Source organism: Hemitrygon akajei, chromosome 7 (assembly GCF_048418815.1).
Source record: "Hemitrygon akajei chromosome 7, sHemAka1.3, whole genome shotgun sequence".
NCBI lineage: Eukaryota > Metazoa > Chordata > Chondrichthyes > Myliobatiformes > Dasyatidae > Hemitrygon > Hemitrygon akajei.
In genome coordinates this window covers 34,019,103-34,043,218 of record NC_133130.1, presented here as the reverse complement: position 1 = coordinate 34,043,218, position 24,116 = coordinate 34,019,103, and the positions used below count along the sequence as shown (strand labels likewise).

Genomic DNA, 24,116 nt, shown 5'->3' with positions numbered 1-24,116 from the left:
AATGCAGCACACTCAACAGCCATTCCTGCCCCTGAGACATCTCAGTCTCTGCTATGGCCACTACGTCATAGTTCTATGTACTGATCCATGCTCTAAGTTCATCTACTTTGTTTATGATACTCCTTGCATTAAGATAGACACATCTCAAACTATCAGGCTAAGTGCGTTTTTGGTCTATCATCTGCCTATCCTTCCTCACAAGCTCCCAACAAGTTGTCTCTACTTGTGCTCCAACCACCCCATCCTCTGTCTCTTCACTTAGGTTTCCCCCCCCCCCCCACACATGTCTAGTTTAAACTCTCCCTAACAGCATTGGCAAACCTCCCTCCCAGGATATAGGTTCCCCTCCAGTTTAGGTGCAACCCGTCCCACTTCTACAGGTCACTCCTTTCCCAGAAAAGGTTCCAATGATCCAAGAACTTTAAACTCTGCCCCTACACCCTCTCCTCAGCCACTCATTCGTCTGCACTATCTTCCTGTTCTGACCTTCCCTAGCTTGCTGCACCAGGAGTAATCCAGAGATTACCACCTTGGAGGTCCTGCTCTTCAGCCTCCTTCCTAACTCCCTAAACTTACTCTAGCCCTCTTCTGCATTTGTCATTGGTACCAATATGTACCACAACCTCTAGCTGTTCACCCTCCCCTTCATGGATATTCTGCAACTGCTCAGAGACATCTTGGACTCCAGCACCCAGGAGGCAACACTCTGTTCTGGCATCTCCCTGCTGCAGAATCTCCTATCTGTCCCCTCAACTATTGAGTTCCCTACAGCTATTGTTCTGCCTGACTTCACCCTACTCTTCTGAGACTCAGAGCTGACCACAGTGCTATTGGTCTGGCTGTTGCTATCTTGCCCAGAGAGGTCACCCCCACCCCCCCGGTATCCAAAGGGTAATAGCTGAGGGTAATAGCCACAGGGGGACCCTGCACTAACTTCTTTCTCCCTTTATCTCTTTTAGTGCTCACTCATCTACTCCTTGAATTCTACACTCTGGGTGTAACAGCTGCTCAGAAGTCTTGTCTATCAATTGCTCTGCCTCCTGGATGATCCTTAATTCAGCCAACTCCAGCTCTAGCCCCTTAATGTGGTGTTTCAGGAGCTGGAGTTGGCTACACTTCCCGCAGGTGTAGTCATCAGAGAGACTATCAGGTTCCATGAATCCCCCGCATCCTACAGGCGGAGCATTCCACTGTCATATCTGTCATCCTGCGTACATTGCACTAAGGGGCAACCAAGACCAAATCAGCAATAACAAAAAGAAAAAAATATCCTTGTTACCTGTTTCTTTGGCCTTGACCTTGTTGCGTCAAAGCCTCTAAGTTCCCACTCTGACTCTAGCCCCCACTCTGACGATGGCTGCTTTAATGATGGCTGTTCCACTTGACCGTTTCTCTCTACTATGGTTTAAAAAATAAGAAACCCTCCTCCCCAGCAAGGAGAAAGAACTCACTGCTTTTGGTGGTGCTCCTTCTGCTGCTGCTGCCTCTGTGTAGTCAGAACCAGAAATGTGGTCAGGTTAGGGTGCAATGTCCATTCAACACTGCTGTTTGGGGCTTGGAATGTCAGGGCATCTCATGGACAGCTGGAACATCTACATCATATTGTGCAATTCTAAGTTTAAATATGTCAAATGAAGTTTTAAATATTAGTTGACCACATTGCTGATTTGCTACATGTTTACATATAAACATTTGAGAGCTTTAAATTGCATGTTTTTCCTATAAACACTAGATCTTTAAAAGTACTATTTATGATGACAGTGGAGATGTAGATATGATTAGGGTATTGGCATTTTTCTTATGGAATGGTACAATATATGTTTAAGCAATTATCCAGCAATTATTGCAGAGGAATTTATATTCAAGTAAACCTGGAATTAAAATAAAACTCATCTTTGTAACAATTATGCTAAAATTACTGATGATGAATTTCATAAAAACTCAGCTGGTTTGCTAATGGCCTTCAGAGAAGGAAGTCTGTCATCCTTGCCTGTATTGACCTGTTGCTGACAGCAGACTCAGTAAAGCTGTTGGCTCTAGTTGCCCCTCCAGTTTAGGAGAAATCGGAAACAGATGATAAAGGGTATTTCTTTTTCTCTATGGTACTGTGCAATGTACTGAACCTGTCAAAGATTACTTGGTGCCTTGTCATAACACTGGTATTTCTGAAAGAAACAAGTTCAAGCTGTCATGATATTGATCTTGATCCAGGCATTAGAACATTTTCCCTGGGACCAAATAGCTTTTTTCATAATTATAATGCAGCATTTGTTTGGTAAGGAGCACAAAGGGCATACATTTGCTTCATGATATGTTCCAGAAGAACAGAGGGATCAGCATGACCACAAGAAAACTTGGAACTCCATCAACTAAAAATGATAATCAAGGGTTCTTCTCAGATTTGACTGTCCTCATAATTACATTTGATACACAATGAAATGCAATTCATGATCCGCAACCACAGATCCACTACTGCGCAATCCCAATACACGTTAGGCTTAAGCCCAAATCTTTACATTGCTCCTCAGTTCAGCCTTTTTTGCAACTGTACTTTATCTTCTGAAATGAAGCTAATCTACGTAATAAGTGGGTCACCTTCAGAATCAAAATCACTCCATGTTTAATTGTTCCGTTTCAGATACTTGTGGAATTATTGTTGATTCCTTCACCGCAATATTCAAGAGGATGAATCTTGCATTAAGCATCCAAAAGATGAAAGTCCCTCACAAACTGATACCATCATGCATCACAAACAAAGAATTGGAATCTCTCTGATCTGGGAAGACCAAGTACAATCAGCAAAAACAACCCATCCATTTGCCTTCTTAATTCCAATCATTACAGCTGTGGCAAAATCAGAAGATCCAACATAAGATTCATTAATTGCCCAGAACCCATGAAAATAAAGTAGAAAGAGATTGAGTGGCTGCTTCTGAAATAGAAGAGCTTGTTAAGCATTCAGAAGTAATGTGTCAATTACAGTATTTATATTTCACATGCCTCTTCAGCTTAAATGCAATCAGTGATGCTCTCTTGATTACATTTTGGAACATATGTTATTTCTAATTCCAAAAACAGGGTCAAATAAAATTTTATGAATACTTATTTCATTAAATTTATTTGACATGATGCCATTTTTTATCCATTTCTTCAATTTTCTGAAATTTGGACTTAAGATTTGATATTTTTATCCTTGTTATCTGATGTCAGACTTTGAAATCTGAGTAACTGCAGCATGCATTATTCCTATGATACAGCTATTTTATTTCCCCAACCACTCTTCTTACCCCATTCTTTCCCTTGCAAACATATCCATCATCTCCAAGCCACTCACAACTGCAAGCCATGTCATTTGTAAGGCTTTTGCTTCATGCAGGTTCTTTTTCACTTCAGTTCTCTATGTGCTTAAGATCTTTTCTAATTCTGGAACAGTTGTTCTGCTCAGTCTGTTTCCTATAAACTGTTATTCATTACACCACCTTACATGTTACTTTACTGTGACATTTAATCTAAACTATACTTTATTGACGTGTTGCACAGATTTTGCATTATATTCTTATTTTCCAGGAGATGCAGAAGTTGCAGCCAAGTTTGCTTTACAGTTGATTGAGATGGGAGCAGATGTAAAAATTCGAAGCCGTTGGACTAACATGAATGCATTGCATTATGCTGCATATTTTGATGTTCCTGAACTAATAAGAATAATTTTGAAGGGCGCAAATGCTGGAGGTAAATCATTTTAAACTTTGTGGAAGGTGCATTGGTATTTGTTTTGAGAATACTGTGAAGCTAGTAAATTCTAGCCAGTAGCATGTTTTTTTTTAAAGAGTTGTTCCTTACAAACTGGTGACTGTGCACTAAATGAGATTGAGGGTCATTATCTAATCAGATGAATAATATTAAGAATATTGGTAATAATAATAATAAGCAAGTGCAGCAACAAAACGAGTGTCATATATAGGATCGGTATAATTGATTTAGTTCTTAATGGCACTGGTAGATGACAAATGAACATATTGGCTACACTGTAGTTTAATGCATGCACAACCTTCTGCTTCATGTTGTGAATTTGATCCACCCCACAGGAGATGTTGGTATCATAGTTTGAATCACATCTCCTTTCACCCACTCAGATGATGTTTGGAATTGAATTATGTCAGAGCATTTCTGGTTTTAAGGTCTGAATCATGCTGCATTGCCTTTTGAAGATTGTGTTTTGAATAACCTTCACAGCCATTGTTGGTACACCCCAAAACGCTTTTTTTTGGATCTAGATACTAACAGTAGGATGATAGGAATATTGGTGGTAGGTGTTTTTAATATGTATAATCCAATATCTCTGAGCACATTAGTATAGATCTGCCATATATCATTCGATCTTGTGAACTGGGTTTAAATGTCTCCAAAATAGTCAGTTTCCTCATGCTTATTGCCTATTTGGAGCTATTCATCTTTTTCACAAAAGAAGTCATGCAAAATATTCTTTATTAGCATTAATCCAAAATAGTGTCATATGAAAATCAATGTGAAGAATCCATTTTGTATTTCATCATGAAATTACATTTCCTTTTCAAACCACAAAATAGTTGTGGGAAGAAAAGTATGCTTTATGAATTTGTGATATTCAGTTGTTTGGTGATGTCTGACCTCATGCTTACAAAAGGTGAAGAATAGTAAATACTTTTCAGGTTCATGATAATAATAACTTGAAGACAAAAAAAAATTAAAAAATACTCACCTGATGTTGATCTAATAATTTTGTTTGATTGAAACAGAATTTGATCATTTGTTTTGTACCTGTTATTGTCAGAAGTAGATGCCACCTGCAGTGACTTCAATTTTGGAACACCTTTACACATAGCAGCATCAAATCTTTGTTTGTCAGCTGTGAAGTGTTTATTGGAACATGGAGCCAACCCTGTATTTAGGGTAAGAAACTAGTATTTTAGAATTCAAATAACCACTCTTTAGACATGTTAGTAATACACAAATTAACTTGTGGAAATATAACTACAATATTTTAGAGAGTATCGAGAAATCAACTAATCTCTTAGAGATTAGTCTTTTTATGAAATAATTATTAGGAACACAAAAAATGGGACGGGGATGCCAATGGCAGCAGAATTTATTATGTAAACCACTTCAAACCTCAAGCAAAATGTTTATGAAAAGGGTGAAGAAAATTGTAATACTGATAAAGTTGTCAGCAAGTGATAAAGTAACATTGTGGACAGGGAATAAAGGAAAACTTCTTTTAATGTCATATAATTGAACTTTATGGAGCAATTACATAGTCTATGGCAATGGGGTAATAATGTTGTTTCTCTGCTATACACTCCATTGCTTTAATGAACATTATTTTTATCATTATTAAATGTATTATTATGAATGGAAAATTAAATACTTATAAGGCAAGTTTATGTGTGCATGAAAATGTAATAATTAGATATGAATTAGTAACTTTTTATTTTAAAAGCTTAGTTGATTTTATGATTCAGAAATTGTCTATTGTTTCCTTTTATTTTTATTTTCCTTATATTCTCTTTTATAAATGATTGAAGTGATAGAGCACAGTGAGCTTGCCAGAATTTATAGCTACTAATTGTTTAAAGAAATAGAAAAACTCGAAAAAATAACATTTGATTTTGTGTAATACTTGCGAAGCTCCAAAGAAAATTGGATAAATATAAGAAAGAAAAGATCAAGGGTATGAGAAAAAGAGTATTGGACTGACTGGATAATGTTGCCATGAGCTGGCTTAGGCTTGATAGGCCTTTTTCCATTCTGTTAGAATTCCCCCTGTGGTACAGCTCTAGCCAGTGGAAAGTTTTATCATTGATTCACCTTGACTTGAATTTTAATAAAGCTCACTAATACCCCTCTCATTCAACACTGCTTTGGCGACCAGGAAAGTCACTGAAGCAAATATAGCATTGATGGTATGAAAATAATCTAGACAAATATTATTAGCTACCTGAGAACATTTGGGTATTAATACATAAATCAGTTTTGTGTTGAATTTGCTGGTACGATAATCTCTTTTGTTAGTATTTAGACTATTTAGTTTCTTATAAATCCCCCCCTTGTAGCTTCCTGTATGTCCTCTGCTTAAATATTAAAATGAAGTGTATGTGTCTTTTTTCCCAATTAATTTAATGTTCTGAGAGTATTGATTTCCAGTGGAAAAGGAAGCACCCTTTCCCACACTGATCTTTAGTTTTGCTAGTTTTCTCGCATGTTTGTTTTATACTATATTGGGTCTAATAGGGTCTAACGCAGTATGTTGATTTTTAAAAAAAATTAGTTTCCATTTGCTGATACTCCCCCATCAAGGTATTATCTCTGTTCTTTGGCATGTTCCAACAAGGACAGAATGACTAGATTTTCTAACTATATTTCCAAGGCCTTTTAGTTCAATAAGCCTTCTCGCCCATTCATTAAAATCATGGTAGGTTTGATCTTCCATTCAGATCCACTTTCTTGTCTGTCCTCCATAATCCTTAATCCTACTGTGAACCAAGTACCTTTGTCTTAGCCTTGAATATATTTAGTTATTCTGTGTCTGCACTTATTTGGAGTAGAGACATAACCCTCCATTTCTCTATTATCCGTGTGCCTGTCTAAGAGTTTCTTAAATGTCACTAATATATCTGCCTCTATCTCCACTCCCGGCAGTGTGCTCCATGCACCCAACACAGACTGTGGGTGGGGGTGGGGGGAACAACAACTTACCTTTGATATTGTTCCTATACATTTCTCCAATCAGCTTGAAATGATGCCACCTCGTATTAGTCATTTCCGCCCTGGGAAAAAGTCTGTGGTCACAAGCATGAGAAAATCTGAAGATGCTGGAAATCCAAAGAAACACACACACATGATGCTGGAGAAACTCAGCAGGCCAGGCAGCATCAGGCTGCACCCTGATGAGTGGTCTTGGTCTGAAAAGTTGACTGTTTACTCTTTTCCACTGCAGAATGGCCTGCTGAGTTCCACCAGCATTTTATGTTCTTTGCAAAAGTCTCTGGTTATCCACTTGATCTACACCTCTTATCAAGAAATATCTCATCTTCCTTCACTCCAAAGAGAAAAGCCCTAGCACTCAACCTATCCTTATAAAGCATGCTCTCTAATCTAGGTAGCATCTTGATAAATCTCCTCTGCACCCTTTCTAATGTTTCCACATCCTTCCTGTAATGAGCCAACCAACCATAACTGAACATGTTTTTCCCCAAGTGTGGTCTAACCAGGATTTTATAGAGCTTCAACTTTACCTTGTTTGTGGCTCTTGAATTCAATCTCCTCACTATGAAGGCCAATACACACACTTTCTTAACAACACGATCAAGTTGCATGGCAACCTTGTGGGATCTATGGATGTGGATCCAAGGTCCCTCTGTTCCTCCATGCTAATGGAAGAATCCTGCCATTAACTCTATAGTCTGCCTTCAAATTCGACCTTTTAAAGTGAATCACTTCAAACTTTTCATGGTTAAACTTCATCTGTTACTTCTCAGCCGAGTTCTACGCCCTGTCAATATCCTGTTGTAACCTATGATAATCTTCACTATCCACAATCCACCAATCTTCATGTCATCTGCAAACTTACTGCTGTAACTCACCCTCCACTTCCTCACCCAACCATATATAAAAATCACAAGGAGCAGTGGTCCCAGAACAAATCCTTGAAGAACACCTTTGCTCACCGACCTCCAAACAGAAAACACTGTATCTGCAATCACCCTCTGCCTTCTATGGGCAAGCCAATTCTGAATCCACACAGCCAAGTTTACCTGGATCCCATGCCTCCTGACTTTCAAAACATCTTACTAAAATCCATATGCACCACATTGGCTGCTCGGGTTTATGAGGAAAAAGCTGCACCACACAAAGCCATGCTGACTGTCCCTGGTCAGACTATACTTCTCCAAATACTCGTAATTCCTGACTCTAAGAATCTTCTCCAATAATTTCCTGCTACTGGAGTAAGATTCACTGGTCTTTAATTCCCAGGATGTGCCTACTTCTTTCTTGAACAGAGAATTAACATTTTTTAACCATGAAACATAGAAACATAGAAAGCCTACAGCACAATACAGGCCCTTAGGCTCACAAAGCTGTGCCGAACATGTCTTTACCTTAGAAATTACTCTTAAAATATGGAAAACCACTATAAAAGAATATAATCTAGAGGGAGATATTGCAATTCTTAAATGGTGTGCATATGACTCTGATTTTACAACAAATAAATTGGATGCTGGATTTAAGGACTGGACAGCTAAAGGAATAACAGTTCTTTGCAACATAATGAAAGAAGGAACACTGTTCAGTTTTGAAATGCTTAAAGAGAAACACTTATTAGAAAAACAAGATTTTTATTGGTATTTACAGATGCGACGATATGTTAATAAGACGCTTAAAAATGTAACCAAGGCAAATATGTGCTTGATAGAGCTATTTAGAAAAGCATATAATTCAGATAATGGTAGTAGAATCATTTCAAGCACGTATAAGGGGTTGTCAAATCTTAAAACACATTCGACGTCATACATTAAAACAAAATGGGAGAAGGAAGGAGGGATAATTATATCTGAGGAAGAATGGACAACAATATGGAGATATCAATGGAAGTATAGCAATTCACAGAAATGGAGGGAGTTTGTATGGAAAAACTTGATAAGATATTTTATTACACCCTCTCAGAAATCCCATTATGATAGGAACCTCCCTGTTTGCTGGAGAAATTGTGGAAATCAAAATGTAAATCATTATCATATTTTTTGGGACTACCCTGTTATCAAAAACTATTGGAGGGGGATACACAATGCCCTACAAGACATCTTTAAATGTGAAATACCCTTGGAGAGTAAGACAATATATTTTGGATATATACCTCAAGAATGGTTGAAAAGAGATAAATATTTAATGAATGTACTGTTAGTGGCTGGTAAAAAGACTCTTACTAGGAAATGGTTATCACAGGAGAGCCCAACTTTAAATACATGGATGGAAATTACAATGGACATTTACAAAATGGAGAAGATAACAGCATCTGTTAATCATAAGCTGGAACAATTTGATTCATACTGGGAAAAATGATTTAACTACATAATGCCTCATAGGCCTGATTTTATTCTCACAAATCAATGAATCTGTTGTAAACAAAAAGATCACTCCCTACTTGTACATATTTCTTTCCTTTTGCTTGTTTTTTCTTTCCACTCGTTTCTATAAGTGTATACCCCAGATAAATACTTTGTGGAGATTTTGTGATATATATGATATATGATGTACAATGTCTGAAATACATCTTATGGAAATGTTTGTTTGATGAACTTCAATAAAAAAAATTACAAAAAAAAAATTACTTCACGTTACCCATAGCCCTCTATTTTTCTGAGCTCCGTGTACCTATCCAGGATTCTCTTAAAAGTCCCTATAGTGGTTAGTGCATGGAATGCACTGGCTGAGTCAGTGGTGGAGGCAGATACACTAGTGGAAATTTAAGAGACTACTAGACAGGTATATGGAGGAATTTAAGGTGGAGGGTTATATGGGAGGCAGGGTTTAAGGGTCGGCACAACATTGTGGGCCGAAGGGCCTGTACTGTGCTGTATTGTTCTATGTATCCGCCTCCACCAGTGCCACCGGCAGCCCATTCCATGCACTCACCACACTCTGCTTAAAAAAAATAAACCTTACCCCTGACATCTCCTCTGTACTTACTCCCAAGCACCTTAAAACCGTGCATGTGACTATTCCTTTCGCTCAACTTAAACAATGCTGTATTATTTTATGTACCACAATGGCCATTTATTTCTATTAGTTCCTTCATGTTATGAATGCTGTGTGCATTCAGACTAAAAGCCTTCTGTTTGGTCTATTTTTACAATTTTTTAGCCTGACTCAGAAGTTGTAATATAAGATGTCTGTCACAAGAGGTCAGCATTAAACTACAAGTGAATTGCAGATTATTTGATGGTATCAGACAATGCACATGCTGAATTTTGCCTTCCCCCTTTGTCGTACACTTAAATGTTTTCTGTTTCAATTACACACAAAACTGCAAGAAAAAGAATCACAGTAATGGTAGTAAGAGCCCTGGTATCCTTGCAATTTAATTTGTTTTTTTTTGAGCCACATTTGAGTAAAATTACACAGGGCCTTTACACAGTGCATGGTGCAATAAATATAGGGTGGGTGAACTAGTATTGCATTTTTATGGCTGTATTTAAATGAACTTGGTAATCTGCCTGCTGAAACACATTTTCAGTGATTGAAGGGTGAGAAATCTGAACTCAGCTTTAAGGGATCCTACAGTCCTTAGAAGACACAGCTACAAAGGGTTTATTCTGCTCTGTGATTTCTGGAGTAGCTGCAACACAGATTAATGAGGGATATCAAATTTTCTGATGTAGCAGATGACACAGAGGAATTCAGCAGCATTGATTTGCTTATCTTCTGGGAGATAGATACTCAGAGAAAATTCCCCAAAGCTTTTGAAAGAAGCCATGTCTGCAGTGCAGTAAATAACAACTCAAGATACTACTGCATTTTACTGTAATTTGTTTGCTTTTGTTTATGCCTATCAACCTTTGTCTTTCTTTCTGTTGCTGAGGTTTGTCAGAGATATCACTGATTTCAGTCATTCAGAATGAGATGTACCTTCTCTCAACTTTCCAAGCATCTAAAATGCACTGAATTTGTATTAGTTTGATTTTGAATGGTCTGCACTAGATTCACCACGTACTATGGATAGACGTGGTGAGCTTCTGCAGCAACTTCACAGGTAAAGACTTAATTGTTGAAGATTCCAAGTTCAAGTTTATTGTCATTCAACTGTACACATGTATACTGCCCATTGAAACAATGTATGTACCAAGGTGCACAACACGGTACATAGAACTCATACATGACATGTGAATAATATTACCATAAATAAGTTGACAAATACTCAGGTGCATTTATGATACAAGCTACAAAGTAAACAGTATACAGCTACTGGTGTTTTGTACGTAATGAGACTTGGATGGTGGCAGGGAGATCAGTAGTCTGACATCCTGGGGGAAAGAGGCTGTTTCCTATCCTAACAATTCTTGCCTTAATGCTTTGGTACCCTTTGCTTGATGGTAAGGAGTCAAAGAGATTGTTGGATGCATGGGAGGGAACACTTGACAATGCTAAGGGCCCTATGTATGCAGTGCTCCTGATAAACATCTCTGAAGGGTGAGACCGCGGTGAGCCTCTTAGCAGTCCTTGCAATCCTTTGTATGGACTTGTGGTCAGATGGCTTGCAATTCCCGTACCAGACTGAAGCCACTGGTCAAAACACTCTCAATGATGCTCCTGCAAACATTGTTTAGAATGATGGGGAGACCTTTGCTCACCTCAGTATCCTGTGGAAGTGGAGACGCTGCTGATCTTTCTTCACCGAAGAGGTGGTGTTGAGGGACCAGTGAGATTGTCCGTTATGTGCACTCCCAGAAACTTTGTGCTCCTAACTCTTGTCTATGGAAGAGCTGTTTATGTGCAGTAAGAAGTGGTCTGCCGACACCTTCCTAAAGTCCACAATCATCTCTGGTCTTGTCCACATTGAGAGTTAAGTTATTGAGGTCGCACCATTGTTCAGCTGTTCTACCTCCTCTCTGTACGTTGCCTGGTTGTCAACATCATTGATAAGGCCAGTCATCATTGCATCATCAACGTACTTGATTCAATTTGCTGTAGATTTAGCAGCATAGTGATGCATCTGCAACATAAACAGCTGTGAACTAAGCACGCAGCCCTAGGGGGCAGCATGATGAAATTGGGGATGTTGCTGTCAACATGTACTGACTGTGGTCTTTCTGTCATGAAGTCCAAAATACAGTTACAGAGATGAGTGTTGACGCTCTGTCTTGATGCAGGGTCTCAACCTGAAATGTTGACTGTCGTTTTGCTTCTACAGATGCTGCCTGATCACTGAGTTATTTCAGCAATTTCATTCTATGTATTCCATCTGAGTGCAGGAATGAGATGGAGATCCTGGTACACAGTGTCATGACAAACTTTCCCACATTGTCAGCAAATCAAAAGAGCTAGCCATTGACTCAAGGAGGGGGAGAAGTGCACATGCACCAACAGTACTGACATTGAGAGGATTGAGAGTTTCAAGTTCTAAGGAAGTGAACATCATCAAAGGCCTGTTCTGGTCAACAACATGGCCTAGCCCTAGAAAGCCTCCTTGCACCTCAACTTCCCTAGGAGGCTAAAGAAATTTGGCATGTCCCCCGTTGACCTTTACCACTTTTTATTGATGCACTATAGAAAGTATCCTATCTGGATACATCACAGCTTGGTATAGCAGCCGCTCTGCACATAACTGCAAGAAACTGCAGAAAGCTGTGGATCTAGCTTAGCCCACATGGAAACCAGCCTCCCTACTATGGATTCTATTTTTTCTTCTTGCTGCTTCAGTAAAGCAGCCACCATAATCAAAGACCCTACCCACCCCAGACATTCTCTCTTCTCCCCTCTCCCATTGGGCAGAAGATATAATAGCCTGAAAGCCATACCCACCAGGCTTAAAAACAGCATTTATACAAACCATCAATGGCTCCCTAGTACTGTAGGATTTTGCAAAAGTCATTTTATGTGCTTAACAAAAGCCACAGCCACAGCCACTTACTTCCATTATGAACAAACCAAAAATCAGCTGCCTGACACTGCCGTCATTATGTCAGGCATTGTCTCTTAAAGTGAACACACCTTCTCAATGGCAGTGTTTGTGAATTATGTAGAATAGTTTCTATTATGAACAGAATGTGTCATCTCTCACCCATTTCATTACTCTACACAGACCAGCCCCACACCCCAGAATTCACCAAAACTGCCATTGTGAATCTGTCTGGTGCGCATAAGAGATGCTCAGCTCGGGTTCCATGCCCCTTATTTGGAGTAACAGCAAATGCTTCTGGCTCACCCAAGGGTGAGCTGACATGTGCATAGTCATATCGTGATGTAGGGGTTATAGTAGTGGAGCTACCCAGGTCTTCATGGGCTAGTTTAAGGTATTCAACAAATATACATTCAGGTTTACCATTCCTACCTACAATAAAAGTCTTTTCGCTCCTTTCCAAAATGCAGAACGGGCCAATGTAAGGGGGCTTAAGAGGTGTTGATGTGCAACATGCTGGACAAAAATGAGTGAGGTAGAATGTAGGTAAACTGGAACCCAAGAGTGCTGTACGCCATGATGGGAGGTGGGAATAGGTGTAAAAGAATTGAATTTACTCAGGAGAGTGGAATGCTGCTGAGATGCTGACCAGATGGTGTGATGTCAGTAATAAAATCACCCAACACTGCCCATCCACCAAATCAGCTGTAGAGGTCTGCAGGTCGTCTTTTTGGAGCTGTTCTGAGCCCGAGCAGGACTTGATCATGCCACCACTCAGCTGTCATGGAGGCCTGCAGAGCAGCCTTGAAGGAACAGTAAAATCGTTTGCACAGGTTGTTGGACTGCGGGTGATAAACTGTGTTGTGATGTAATTTAGCGCTGAGGTTCTGGACCTTTGCAATCCAGAGGTCAGACCTGTTTAGGGACCGTGGTCGGAAGAGATACCAGATGTGTTGATGAACCGATTGACCCAGTTGGTGATGAACACCAAAGCCACACCTGCAGCCATCGTTGATGCAAGAGGGACAACCTCTGGCCACCTTGTGGTGCAGTTGTCATGGTAAGGAGAGGCATGAAGTCCGCGAGGGGAGAGGACCAACTAGGTCCACATGGTCAAAATGTCACTCAACATGCTCTAAATGTGCCAATGGTGCCCGAACATGACAGTTAATTTTTGCTCGCTGATGCACAACACAGGCTGCACTTCAGTCTCGCACATCCTTCCTAAGGGCGTACCACATAAACTTTAATGCAATCTGTTTCTGTGAAGGCTTCCTGCCCAGATGTGAAAGGCTGTGAATGTACTTAAAAACAGCACACCTCCAGTTTGCTGGCACTATGGACCATGCGTAATTGGTTGAGGCATTGCACAGGAGAGGAACTCCTGTGTTCTTGAACTTGATGTCCACTAACCACAGGCCCATGACTGCTGTCCTGTAAGCCTGGACCTCTAGGTCGGTAGCTTAGTTAGCTGCCATGCTGATGTGTCAACCCAGATGTGTATGGCATCGATGACAGGCCGTGAGAGGTAATTTCCCTTTGATGTGCTGTATGTCAGTCGTGAATTCTGAAATGTAGACCAGGTGGCATTGCTGCCATGCAGTCCAAGGATCTGATGTGCTGGCCATCATGTACATGAGGGGTTTGTGGTCAGTGAATGCTGTGAAACACTGGCTGTCCAGTAGAAAATGAAAATGGCAGATGGCCAGATAGGGACGGAGAAGCTTGCAGTCATATGTGTTGTACTTCCTTTTGGGGGCCAGAGCTGCTGGCTGAAGAAGGCGTGCGGTCGCCACACAACTCTAACTCACTGTTCATGCATGGCACCCACAGCATAGTCTGAGGCGTTAGTAGTGGTGGCTATAGATGCATTGAGGAGTGGGTGCATCTGTAAGGTCACATTTGAAGGAGCTCATTTGGTGTTATCAAATGCTCTGGTCATGTCCACTGATCACTCAAGCATGTGTTGAGAATTTACCCAGCAAGTGAGTGAATTCACTTGTGGTGGTGCATGCACTAGACAGAGTCGTCGTGTGGAACTTACTGGAGTATAGGGTAATGATGCAAAGTCCTTCGTGCTCACAAGCTGGTAGTGCTTAAGATCTACTAACAGTCCTTGGGCACGTGGAGAATTTGCGCTAAGCAGATGTCTAGCACTTGAGCCAAGACAAAGTCCCATGTGTAATGTTGTCCACTGAAACAGCATCATGAGTCTTGTCCCGTAAGTCTGGATCCTGTTGCCACTGGTGACCTCCAGAGAGGGTTTGTCACTGTCTACCTTATAATTAATGGGCAGTGCTGGCAGCACACTCACTTGAATGGCCATGTCACATAAGAAGCGTCACCCTGAAAAGGTGTCTGTAGTGAACAATAGACGACCCTGGCAGCTGAAACCTACAGTTCACAGTCTTTTGATGACCCAAAGCACTGACACTGTTGAAGCTGCGATGTGTCGGCACTTCTTGGCATTTGTATCAAAATGTGTGTGGTAGAAACATAGACCCACCACTATCTGGTTAGGAGCCATGGGCGTGAGTCTGCTGGAGGCTGTGCTGACAGGGTTTATTGAGATAGGGAAAGGATGAGGAACAATGCAGCTCTCTCTGTCTGAGTGTAGACTATCAGCCATTTTAGTCCAATAGTTTTTCTTAGTATATTGGTATGAGCTGTGCAAACTCGATCAGAGATTTATTCCATGAAGAGTTTTCTAGAAATATAGCAAGAGAGAAAGCATGTGGTCCATTAGTTCTGAAGGCCTAGTGTCACCCAGGCCAGGCAAGGAGAGAAGTCTAATGGCGTGCTCCGACTCAGACAGTCCAAAAGTGTGAAATAGGTGGGTTTTGAGAGTGATATGTTTCTCACGTGCAGGCAGGTCTTCCAGTTGACTTACCACTCTGGCTGCAGTGGAACTACTTAGCAATGCTACGATGTAGTAAAATTTGGTATTGTCCACAATGATTTCTCGCAGTGCAAACTGGGCTTCCACCTGTGCAAACCACATGATAGCATGCTGCTCCCAAAACTCCGGCAACTGCAAAGTGATTAATCAATATCTTGTTGAGAAACTCCGGAATTGTCCAAGAGCATCAACGGTAACCAATTTAGGATTTTGTGAATAAAACATGCAGGAGTTGTTTTGTGCACTTAACAAAAGCAGTAGCTGCGTACTTCCATTATAAACAAACCAAAAAGTAGGCGCCTTACACTGACATCATTATATCAGACACTGTCCCTTAAAGTAAACACAAAAATTCAATGACAGTGTTTGTGAATTATGTGAAACAGTTTCTATTTTGAACAATATGTGTCATCTGTCCCCCATTACATTACCCTACTGTTTGATAAGGTGGGCTCTTGTTCTCACAGTCTCCCTCTATGAACTTGCATCTGTTGTTTACCTGCACTGCACTTTCTCTGTATTCTGCATTCTGTTGTTGTTTAACTTTGTATGACCTCATGGCATTGTGTAATAGATATATACTTTATTGATCCCAAAGGAAATCACAGTGTCACAGTCCTTTACAAGTTCACAGATACCCAAATATACAAATATTAGAAGAGAATTAAGAAAGAATAAAAAAAAGTTACCTGAAACAGTCTAACAGGAGGGGGTCATCACTTCTCTAGTTAAGGGTTGACTCATTATAGAGCCTAATTGGGTTGAGGGTAAGAATGAGCTTATAGTGCTTTTTGGAGGAGCACAGTTGTCTTAGTCCATGACTAGAAGTGTTCGTCTGTTCAGCCAAGGTGGCATACAGAGGGTGGGAAACATTGTCCAGAATTGCCAGGATTTTCTGTAGGTTCCTTTGTTCTACCACACCCTCCATCCGGTGTGACCTATTTGACTCTTATAACAGAGCCATCAGTTTATTGAGCCTGTTGGCATCACCCGTGTTGATGCCATTGCCCTAGCACAATTGTACTGGCAACAACTGACTGGTAGAATATTTGAAGGAGAGGTCTGCATACTCCAAAGGACCTCAGTCTCCTCAGGAATTAGAGGTGACTCTGGCCCTTCTTGTACACAACCTTTGTGTTGGTGCTCCACTCAAGTCTGTCATCCAGATGCATCCTCAGGTACTAGAGGGTCCTCACCAGATCCACATCCTCACCATCCATAGCAACATGGCAGTACAGGCCTAGTCTTCCTAAAGTCCATCAACATCTCCTTTGTCTTACTAATGTTGAGCTGCAGATGATTCAGCTTGCACCATTTGGCAAAGTCCTCCACCTATATTCATCCTCTCTTCCTCCCTTTCTACACCCAACTATTGCTAAGTCATCAGATAATTTCTGCAGATGACATGACTCAGTATTATACCTAAAGTCCGAGGTATACAGGGTAACCAGGAAGGGAGCCAATACAGTCCCCTGTGGGGCCAGGGTGCTGCTTATAGCTATGTCTGATACACAGCTCTGAATCCACACAAACTGTGGTCTGCCAGTCAGGTAGTTTCTTATCCGGGATATAATGGAAATGCCAATCTGCATTGAATGGCACTTTTCCCGAAGTAATGAGGACTGTATGGTATTGAAGGCACTTGAGAAATCAAAAAATGTGATCCTCACAGTGCTGCCCTGCTTATTCAAATAGGAGTAGGCACTGTTCAGCAGGTAGATGACAGCATTATTGACTCTAATGCGTGCTCCTGGTAGGCAAACTGCAGGGGATCGCAGGCTGATCTGACCAGGGGTTGGTGATGCACCAGGAACAGCTCCTCGAGGGTCTTCATGATGTGTGAGATCAGGGCCACTGGACGGTAGTCATTCAAGAGTTTCAGTTGGCCTTCTTGGGAACTGAGACCACACATGATGTTTTCCACACATTCAGGACCCTTTCCAAGCTGAGACTCAGATTGAAAATACACTGGAGAACTCCACACAGCTGTTCAGCACACTCCTTCAGGACCTTGGGGTTTACACCATCCAATCCCAACGCTTTGCTGTGTCTGAGTTACCCCAGAGCCCTTCTCACCTGCTCAGTAATGAAGGTGAGTCCATGATGACTGGGGAGTTGGTGGAAGTTGGGGGCTGGAGAAGGTGAAGATTGAGACGATAGCAGTTGACATATGGAGGTGTGAATGGTAGTTGCAGGGCAAGGAGGGGATGTAGACAGTGGTAGCCTGTGTTGTTCATCCATGTGTTGAACTGTAGGAGAGAGGTGTGATCTGTAATAAAAGTATGTAAGATGAGCTTTTCACTGTATCCTGGTACATATCACATTAATAAATTCTAATTCCAGTTTCAGTTTTTCTAATGTCTAGATCCAGCATAGTCATTCTGGTAATACTAAGGACCTGAACCCACTGTAGTTTACATACTGCCACAACAGGTCTACAGCAGACATAGTTTCACAGGCTCTTCACTTGGTTTGGACAACAACATTACGTACAACAGGCTTCTTTTCAACATTGTGACCATTCCCTGAGTGCTAATCAAAAGGATTCAAAACCTGGGCCTTTGCATCTGAATCCTTGACTTCCTCATCAGGAGACAGCAGTCATGTTCGGTAATGACATCTCCTCCTCACTGATAATCAACATAGGTGCACCCTAGGATGCGCGCTTACCCCACTGCTCTACTTTTTTCTACACTGATGGCTGTGTGGCTAGGCATAGTTCAAACACCATCTATAAATTTGTGAATGACACAACTATTGGCAGAATTTCAGATGGTGATGAAAGCGCCTACAGGAATAAGAATCAGCTGGTTGAATGGTGTCATAACCAACAACCTTGAGCAATACCAAGGGATTGATTGTGGACCTCGGGGGGCGGGGGGGGGGGGAGGTCAGTGGTGGAAAGGGTAAGCAGCTTCAGGTTACTAAAATAATGTCTTAGAGGATCTATCTTAGTTCCAACATATTAATTCAATCATGAAGAAGGCACTCCACTGGCTAGACATCTTTGGGAGTTTGAGGAGGTTTGGTTATGGAACCAAAGACTAACAGATTTGTATTGGTGTATTGTGAAGAGCATTGTGCCGAAGGCTTTAATGCACAGGATTGAAAGAGGCTATAGAGGGTGGTAAATGCACCCCAGCTCCATCACGGACCTCCCCACCATTGAGGTTATCTTCTAAAGGTGGTATCTCAAAAATCTGCATCCATCATTAAGGACTCTCACCAACCTGGGCCTGCTCTCTTCTCATTGCTATCATCAGGAGTGAGGTATAGGAGCGTGAAAAGCCACAAATCAACTTTTTAGGAACGGCTTCTTCCCCTTTGCCATCAGCTTTCTGAAAAGTCCATGAACACTACCTCACTATTCCTCTTTTGCACAATTTATTTATTGTAACCAATAGTAACTTTTTTACATCCTTCACTGTGCTGCCACAATACAGCAATTTCATGACATATGTCAATGATAATAAACCTGATTCTGATTTGCAGTCTCTTATGTCTCCTCCCTCTGTAAATTCTGATTTGTTAATTTTAGTTATTATTTTCCACATCTAAGCTGGAGATACTAAAGCATCGTGTTTGAAATGTAGATTGCTGAAACAATGAAATTTATCCTGAGCTTGAAATAAATAGTTGAGTGCGAAACAGTGAGCTGAGTAATGAAACAATAATCTGTCATTACAGTGGGAATGTACAATTGAATTAATGAAGATGTCTGAACCATTGGATTTCTAGAACGGAGACAAAGGAAATTGTTTGCATTCTACTGTATGTCAGACTGGTTATGACAGATATACCAGAACAAACAGCAGTTAAGATGTTCTTTGTCTCATTGGTTAGAAGGAGAGAGAATTGCAGCATACCATAAAGCCCCCAAATGAGACTCTGGGGAATGCATTAGATGTATTACAAGCATATTGCAACCCAGCTAGATAAGAAACAGTTGAGCATTAATAGTCTTTTTTTTAACTCATTGAATTGAATTGACTTTATTACTTGCATCCTTCATATATGTGTGGAGTAAAAATCTTTACGTTACATCTCCGTTCAAATGTGCAATGTGCAATTATAGTAATTTACAATAAATATTATGTACAGCAGGATAGTCAATGTAACATAGAAATACAGTTGCATCAGCACGAATTAAGCAGTCTCATGGCCTGGGAGAAGAAGCTGTCCCAGAGCCTGTTGGTCCTGGCTTTCATTTCTTGAATGGTAGCAGCTGGAACAGTTGGTGGTTGGGGTGATTTGGGTCTCCAATGATCCTTCGGGCCCTTTTTTACAGACCTGTCTTTGTAAATGCCCTGAATAGTGGGAAGATCACATCTACAGATGTGCCAGGCTGTCCGCACCACACTCTGCAGAGTCCTGCGATTGAGGGAAGTATATTTCCTATACCAGGCAGTGATGCAGCCAGTCAGGAAGTTCTCAATCGTGCCCCTATTGAACTAGAGTGTTGTGAATCCTTTGATACCTTTTCTAATGGAGTGAAGATTCTCGGCAAATACAATAATTCTTTGATTTACAAGCACTTGATAATGATTTTTCACTATTGTGCCATCGACTCAGTTAGTCATCAGTTTATGAAACTATTTTTTACTGTAATGAAAAGTGTTATATTCTCTGTACACAATAGATTAAATGAGGAAAGAGGGTGAACATTTAGTGGAATTAGTTATTGCTTAAATCTTGTAACATTGTAGCTGCAAATTATCCCTCACGCACTGACAAAATAAAACTTGGTGCCCAGAATGTTGCCCTAGAAGTGTTATGAAGGGCAGAGATGTTATAATGGAAAGGATAGAAAAAGGGTTGAGATTATGGTTACAAGATTAGGCACTTAGGTAATGCATTTTGGGTTGGGGAATTCTGAGGAAGGGTTTTCTTTAATGAATCTTTTAACATTTTTTTTTACCATGCAGATGTTGCTGGACTGGTTAATTCTTCATTGTTTCTAATTTTGTTTGTGTGGAGCTTGAGATAACTTTTAAAATTCCTGTTCAACACCAGAAATGGCTGAATATTTGCTTTGTGAGGAATGGTAGCAAGGGAAAATTCCATCAGGACAGAATGTTTTTCAAGGGAGCCGAATGAATCCTCAATGGAAGTAACAATTCTCTGAAACAAACATTTAGTATAAAGAGGCAGAGCTTCTCTGGAAAAGGATGCTATTGCATGCTTTCATCTCGAGTTATGAGGGAAAAAGCAGCCAAAAATAACTTCACTCTCCTTGGAACAGTGTTATTTGCATTCTTTGCCTTTTTCCAGTCAGCCAATCTTCTATCTGTGCTAATATATTTCCTGTAATATGATGGACTCTTATCTTGTTTAGTAGCTTCATGTGTAGCAGGCCTTCTGAAAATCCAAGCAGATAACACCATTGACTCTTTATCTGTCCTGCCTGTTAATGACCTCAAAGGACATGGAGTATTCAAAATAAAGAAGGAGATATTGTTGGGGCTGTTATAGAACATTAAGGTGGATAAGTTTTCAGGATCTGATGGGATATACCCCAAGTTATTGTCAGAGGCAAAAGATGAAATTACTGAGGCCATGACTGATTATATTCATGTTGTCTTTAGCCACAGACAAGTTCTTGGAGTACTGGTGAGTAGTGAATGATGTTCCATTATTGAAGAAGGTAAGTATGGATAATCCTGGAAACAGAAGACTGTTGAGTCTTATGTCAGTGGTAGGGAAGGTACTGGAGAGGATTTTTAGGGATTGTATTTATCAGCATTTGAAAATTCAGGGTCTAATCAGGGACAGTCAGCATGATTTTGTGGGGGGCAAGTCACGTCTTAATAACTTGATTGAGTTTTTCGAGGAGTTGTTGAAGTTGATTGATGAATGTAGAGATGCAGATGTTGTTTACATGCATTTTAGGAAGTTCCTTCATCCAGAAAATTAAGTTGCACGGGATCCATAGTGAATTGATTATTTGGATTTAGAATTGGCTTGCCAAAGGAAGCCAGAGGGTGATGGCTAAAGGGACTTGTTCCAGCTGGAGATCTGATATTAGTGGAGTTCTGCAGGGATCTGTACTGAGAGCTGTGCTGTTTGTGATGTATGTATGACCTGAATGAAAATGTAGCTGGGTAGGTAAGAAAGTTTTAAAATTATACAAAGATTGGTGGTAATATTGATGGTGTAGAAGACTGGCAAAGAATATAACGAGATATAGATGAATTGCAGTTATGGTTGGAGAAATGGCATGAGGTGTTAACCTGGCCAAATGTAAGCTGTTGCACTTTGGGAGATGAAATGTAAAAAGACAGAACCTTGATAATGGAAAAAACCTTCTCAATGTTGATGTGCAGAATGATCTTGGGGTCCAGGCCCATAGCTCCCTGAAAGTGACTATACAGGTTGATATAGTGGTAAAGAAGGCAACCCACAATCCTGAATGATAAGTTACAGAACCTGGGCCTCTTTACCTCCCTCTGCAATTGGATCCTTGACTTGCTAACTGGAAGATCACAATCTGTGTGGATTGGTGATAATATCTCCTTCACGCTGCTGATCAACACTGGTGCACCTCGGGTGTGTGCCTAGCCCACTGCTCTGCTCCCTCTATACCCATGACTGTGTGGCTAGGCATAGCTCAAATACTATCTATAAATTTGCTGATGATGCAACCATTGTTGGTAGAATCTCAGATAGAGACGAGAGGGCATACAGGAGCAAGATATACCAACTAGTGGAATGGTGTTGCAGTAACAACCTTGCACCCAACGTTATTAAGATGAAAGAACTGATTGTGGACTTCAGAAAGGGTAAGACGAAGGAACACATACCAATCCTCATAGAATGATCAGAAGCGGCGAGAGTGAGCAGTTTCAAGTTCCTGGGAGTCAAGATCTCCGAGGACCTAACCTGGTCCCAACATATCGATGCAGCTATAAAGACAAGACAACGACTATACTTCATTTGGAGTTTGAAGAGATTTGGTATGTCAACAAAAACACTCATAAACTACCGTAGATTCCGGATTATAAGCCGCTACTTTTTTCCCACATTTTGAACAGCTTTGAACTCTGCGGCCTTTAATCCAGAGCGGCTAATACATGGTTTTTTTTCATGCCGCCTCGTAAACATTTTGCCTCGTAACAGTAGACCAATAAAATTGATGAGTAGTTCACAGAGGTCCAATGAAATTGTACGATAAATCAAGCGCACTTTCACAATTAAATTATTGTAAATCAGTCATTTGTACTCACCCTCATCAACATGGAAAATACTCGAAGAAAAGCAAGACCCGAGCGCGTCAGACCCGAGCGCATCAGACCCGATTAGACCCGATCGCGTTACGCAAGCGCGTCAGACCCGATTAGACCCGATCGCGTTACGCAAGTGCGTCAGACCCGAGCGCATCAGACCCGATTAGACCCGATCGCGTTACGCAAGCGCGTCAGACCCGATTAGACCCGATCGCGTTACGCAAGCGCGTCAGACCCGAGCGAAAACGCTGCTTTTAAGTTAAAGGCGATCAATAACTTTTCCTGGTAGGCTGCAGTCTATATATTTTTACCAGTCGCTAGGAGATATTGGAATGTTGTTCGTGCTGTTCAGTAAAAAAGTATATGCAACGTAATTTGTGTTACCGATACGTATGTATATTTAAAAGTAGCGGTGCGGCCTAAAATCCGGTGCGGCCTTTACAATTAAAAAATTGATTTTATTTCTAAAATTAGAGCCAGCGGCTTTTAATCAGGTGCGCTCTGTAGTCCGGAATCTACGGTACTATAGATGTACCAGGGAGAGCATTCTAACAGGCTGTATCACTGTCTGGTATGCAGGGGGGCTACTGCACAGGACTGAAAGAAGCTGCAGAAGGTTGTAAATCTAGTCGGCTCCATCTTGGGTACTAGCCTACAAAGTACCCAGGACACCTTTAGGCAGCGTTGTCTCAGAAAGGCAGCATCCATTATTAAGGACCCCCAGCACCCAGTAGATGCCCTTTTCTCATTGTTACCATCAGGTAGGAGGTACAGAAGCCTAAAGGCAGGCACTCAGCAATTCAGGAACAGCTTATTCCCCTCTGCCATGTGATATCTAAATGGACATTGAACCCGCCATACGATACCTCACTTTTTTAAATATATATCTCACTTTTTTATTACCTCACTTTTTAATATATATTTCTGTTTTTGCAGAATTTTTAATCTATTCAACATACATATACTGTAATTTATTTATTTTTCTTCTATATAATATGTATTGCATTGAGCAGCTGCTGCTAATTTAACAAATTTCAAGACACATGCCAGTGATAATAAACTTGATTCTGCTTCTGAAATGGCATACTTCCTTTTGCTAGTCAAAGATGTGAGTTCAAGAGTTGAGAAGATGTGTTGCAGACTTATAAAATTGTAGTTGGCTGCAACTAGTGTATTGTATTCAGTTCTGGTCATCCATTATATAAAAGATGGGGAAACTTTGGAGAAGTTGGAGAAGAGGTTTATCAGGATGCTGACCGGATTAGAGGGCACATGTTATATGGAGAGGGTGGACACACTTGGGTTGTCTTCGCTAGAGTGGAGGAAGCTATATCATTTCTAC

At 40.7% G+C, this 24,116-nt stretch overlaps 1 protein-coding gene across 11 annotated transcripts in view; it reads left to right on the top strand.

Moving 5' to 3' along the window:
- LOC140730333 (CAP-Gly domain-containing linker protein 4) overlaps positions 1-24,116 on the top strand; it is a 331,198-nt gene that overhangs the window by 70,469 nt on the left and 236,613 nt on the right. For all 11 annotated transcript variants that reach the window (XM_073050611.1, XM_073050610.1, XM_073050608.1 and 8 more), the window contains 2 exons: positions 3,568-3,729; positions 4,811-4,929. In XM_073050611.1, the coding sequence (XP_072906712.1) occupies positions 3,568-3,729; positions 4,811-4,929 (281 nt within the window). The remainder of the gene's footprint in view (positions 1-3,567; positions 3,730-4,810; positions 4,930-24,116) is intronic.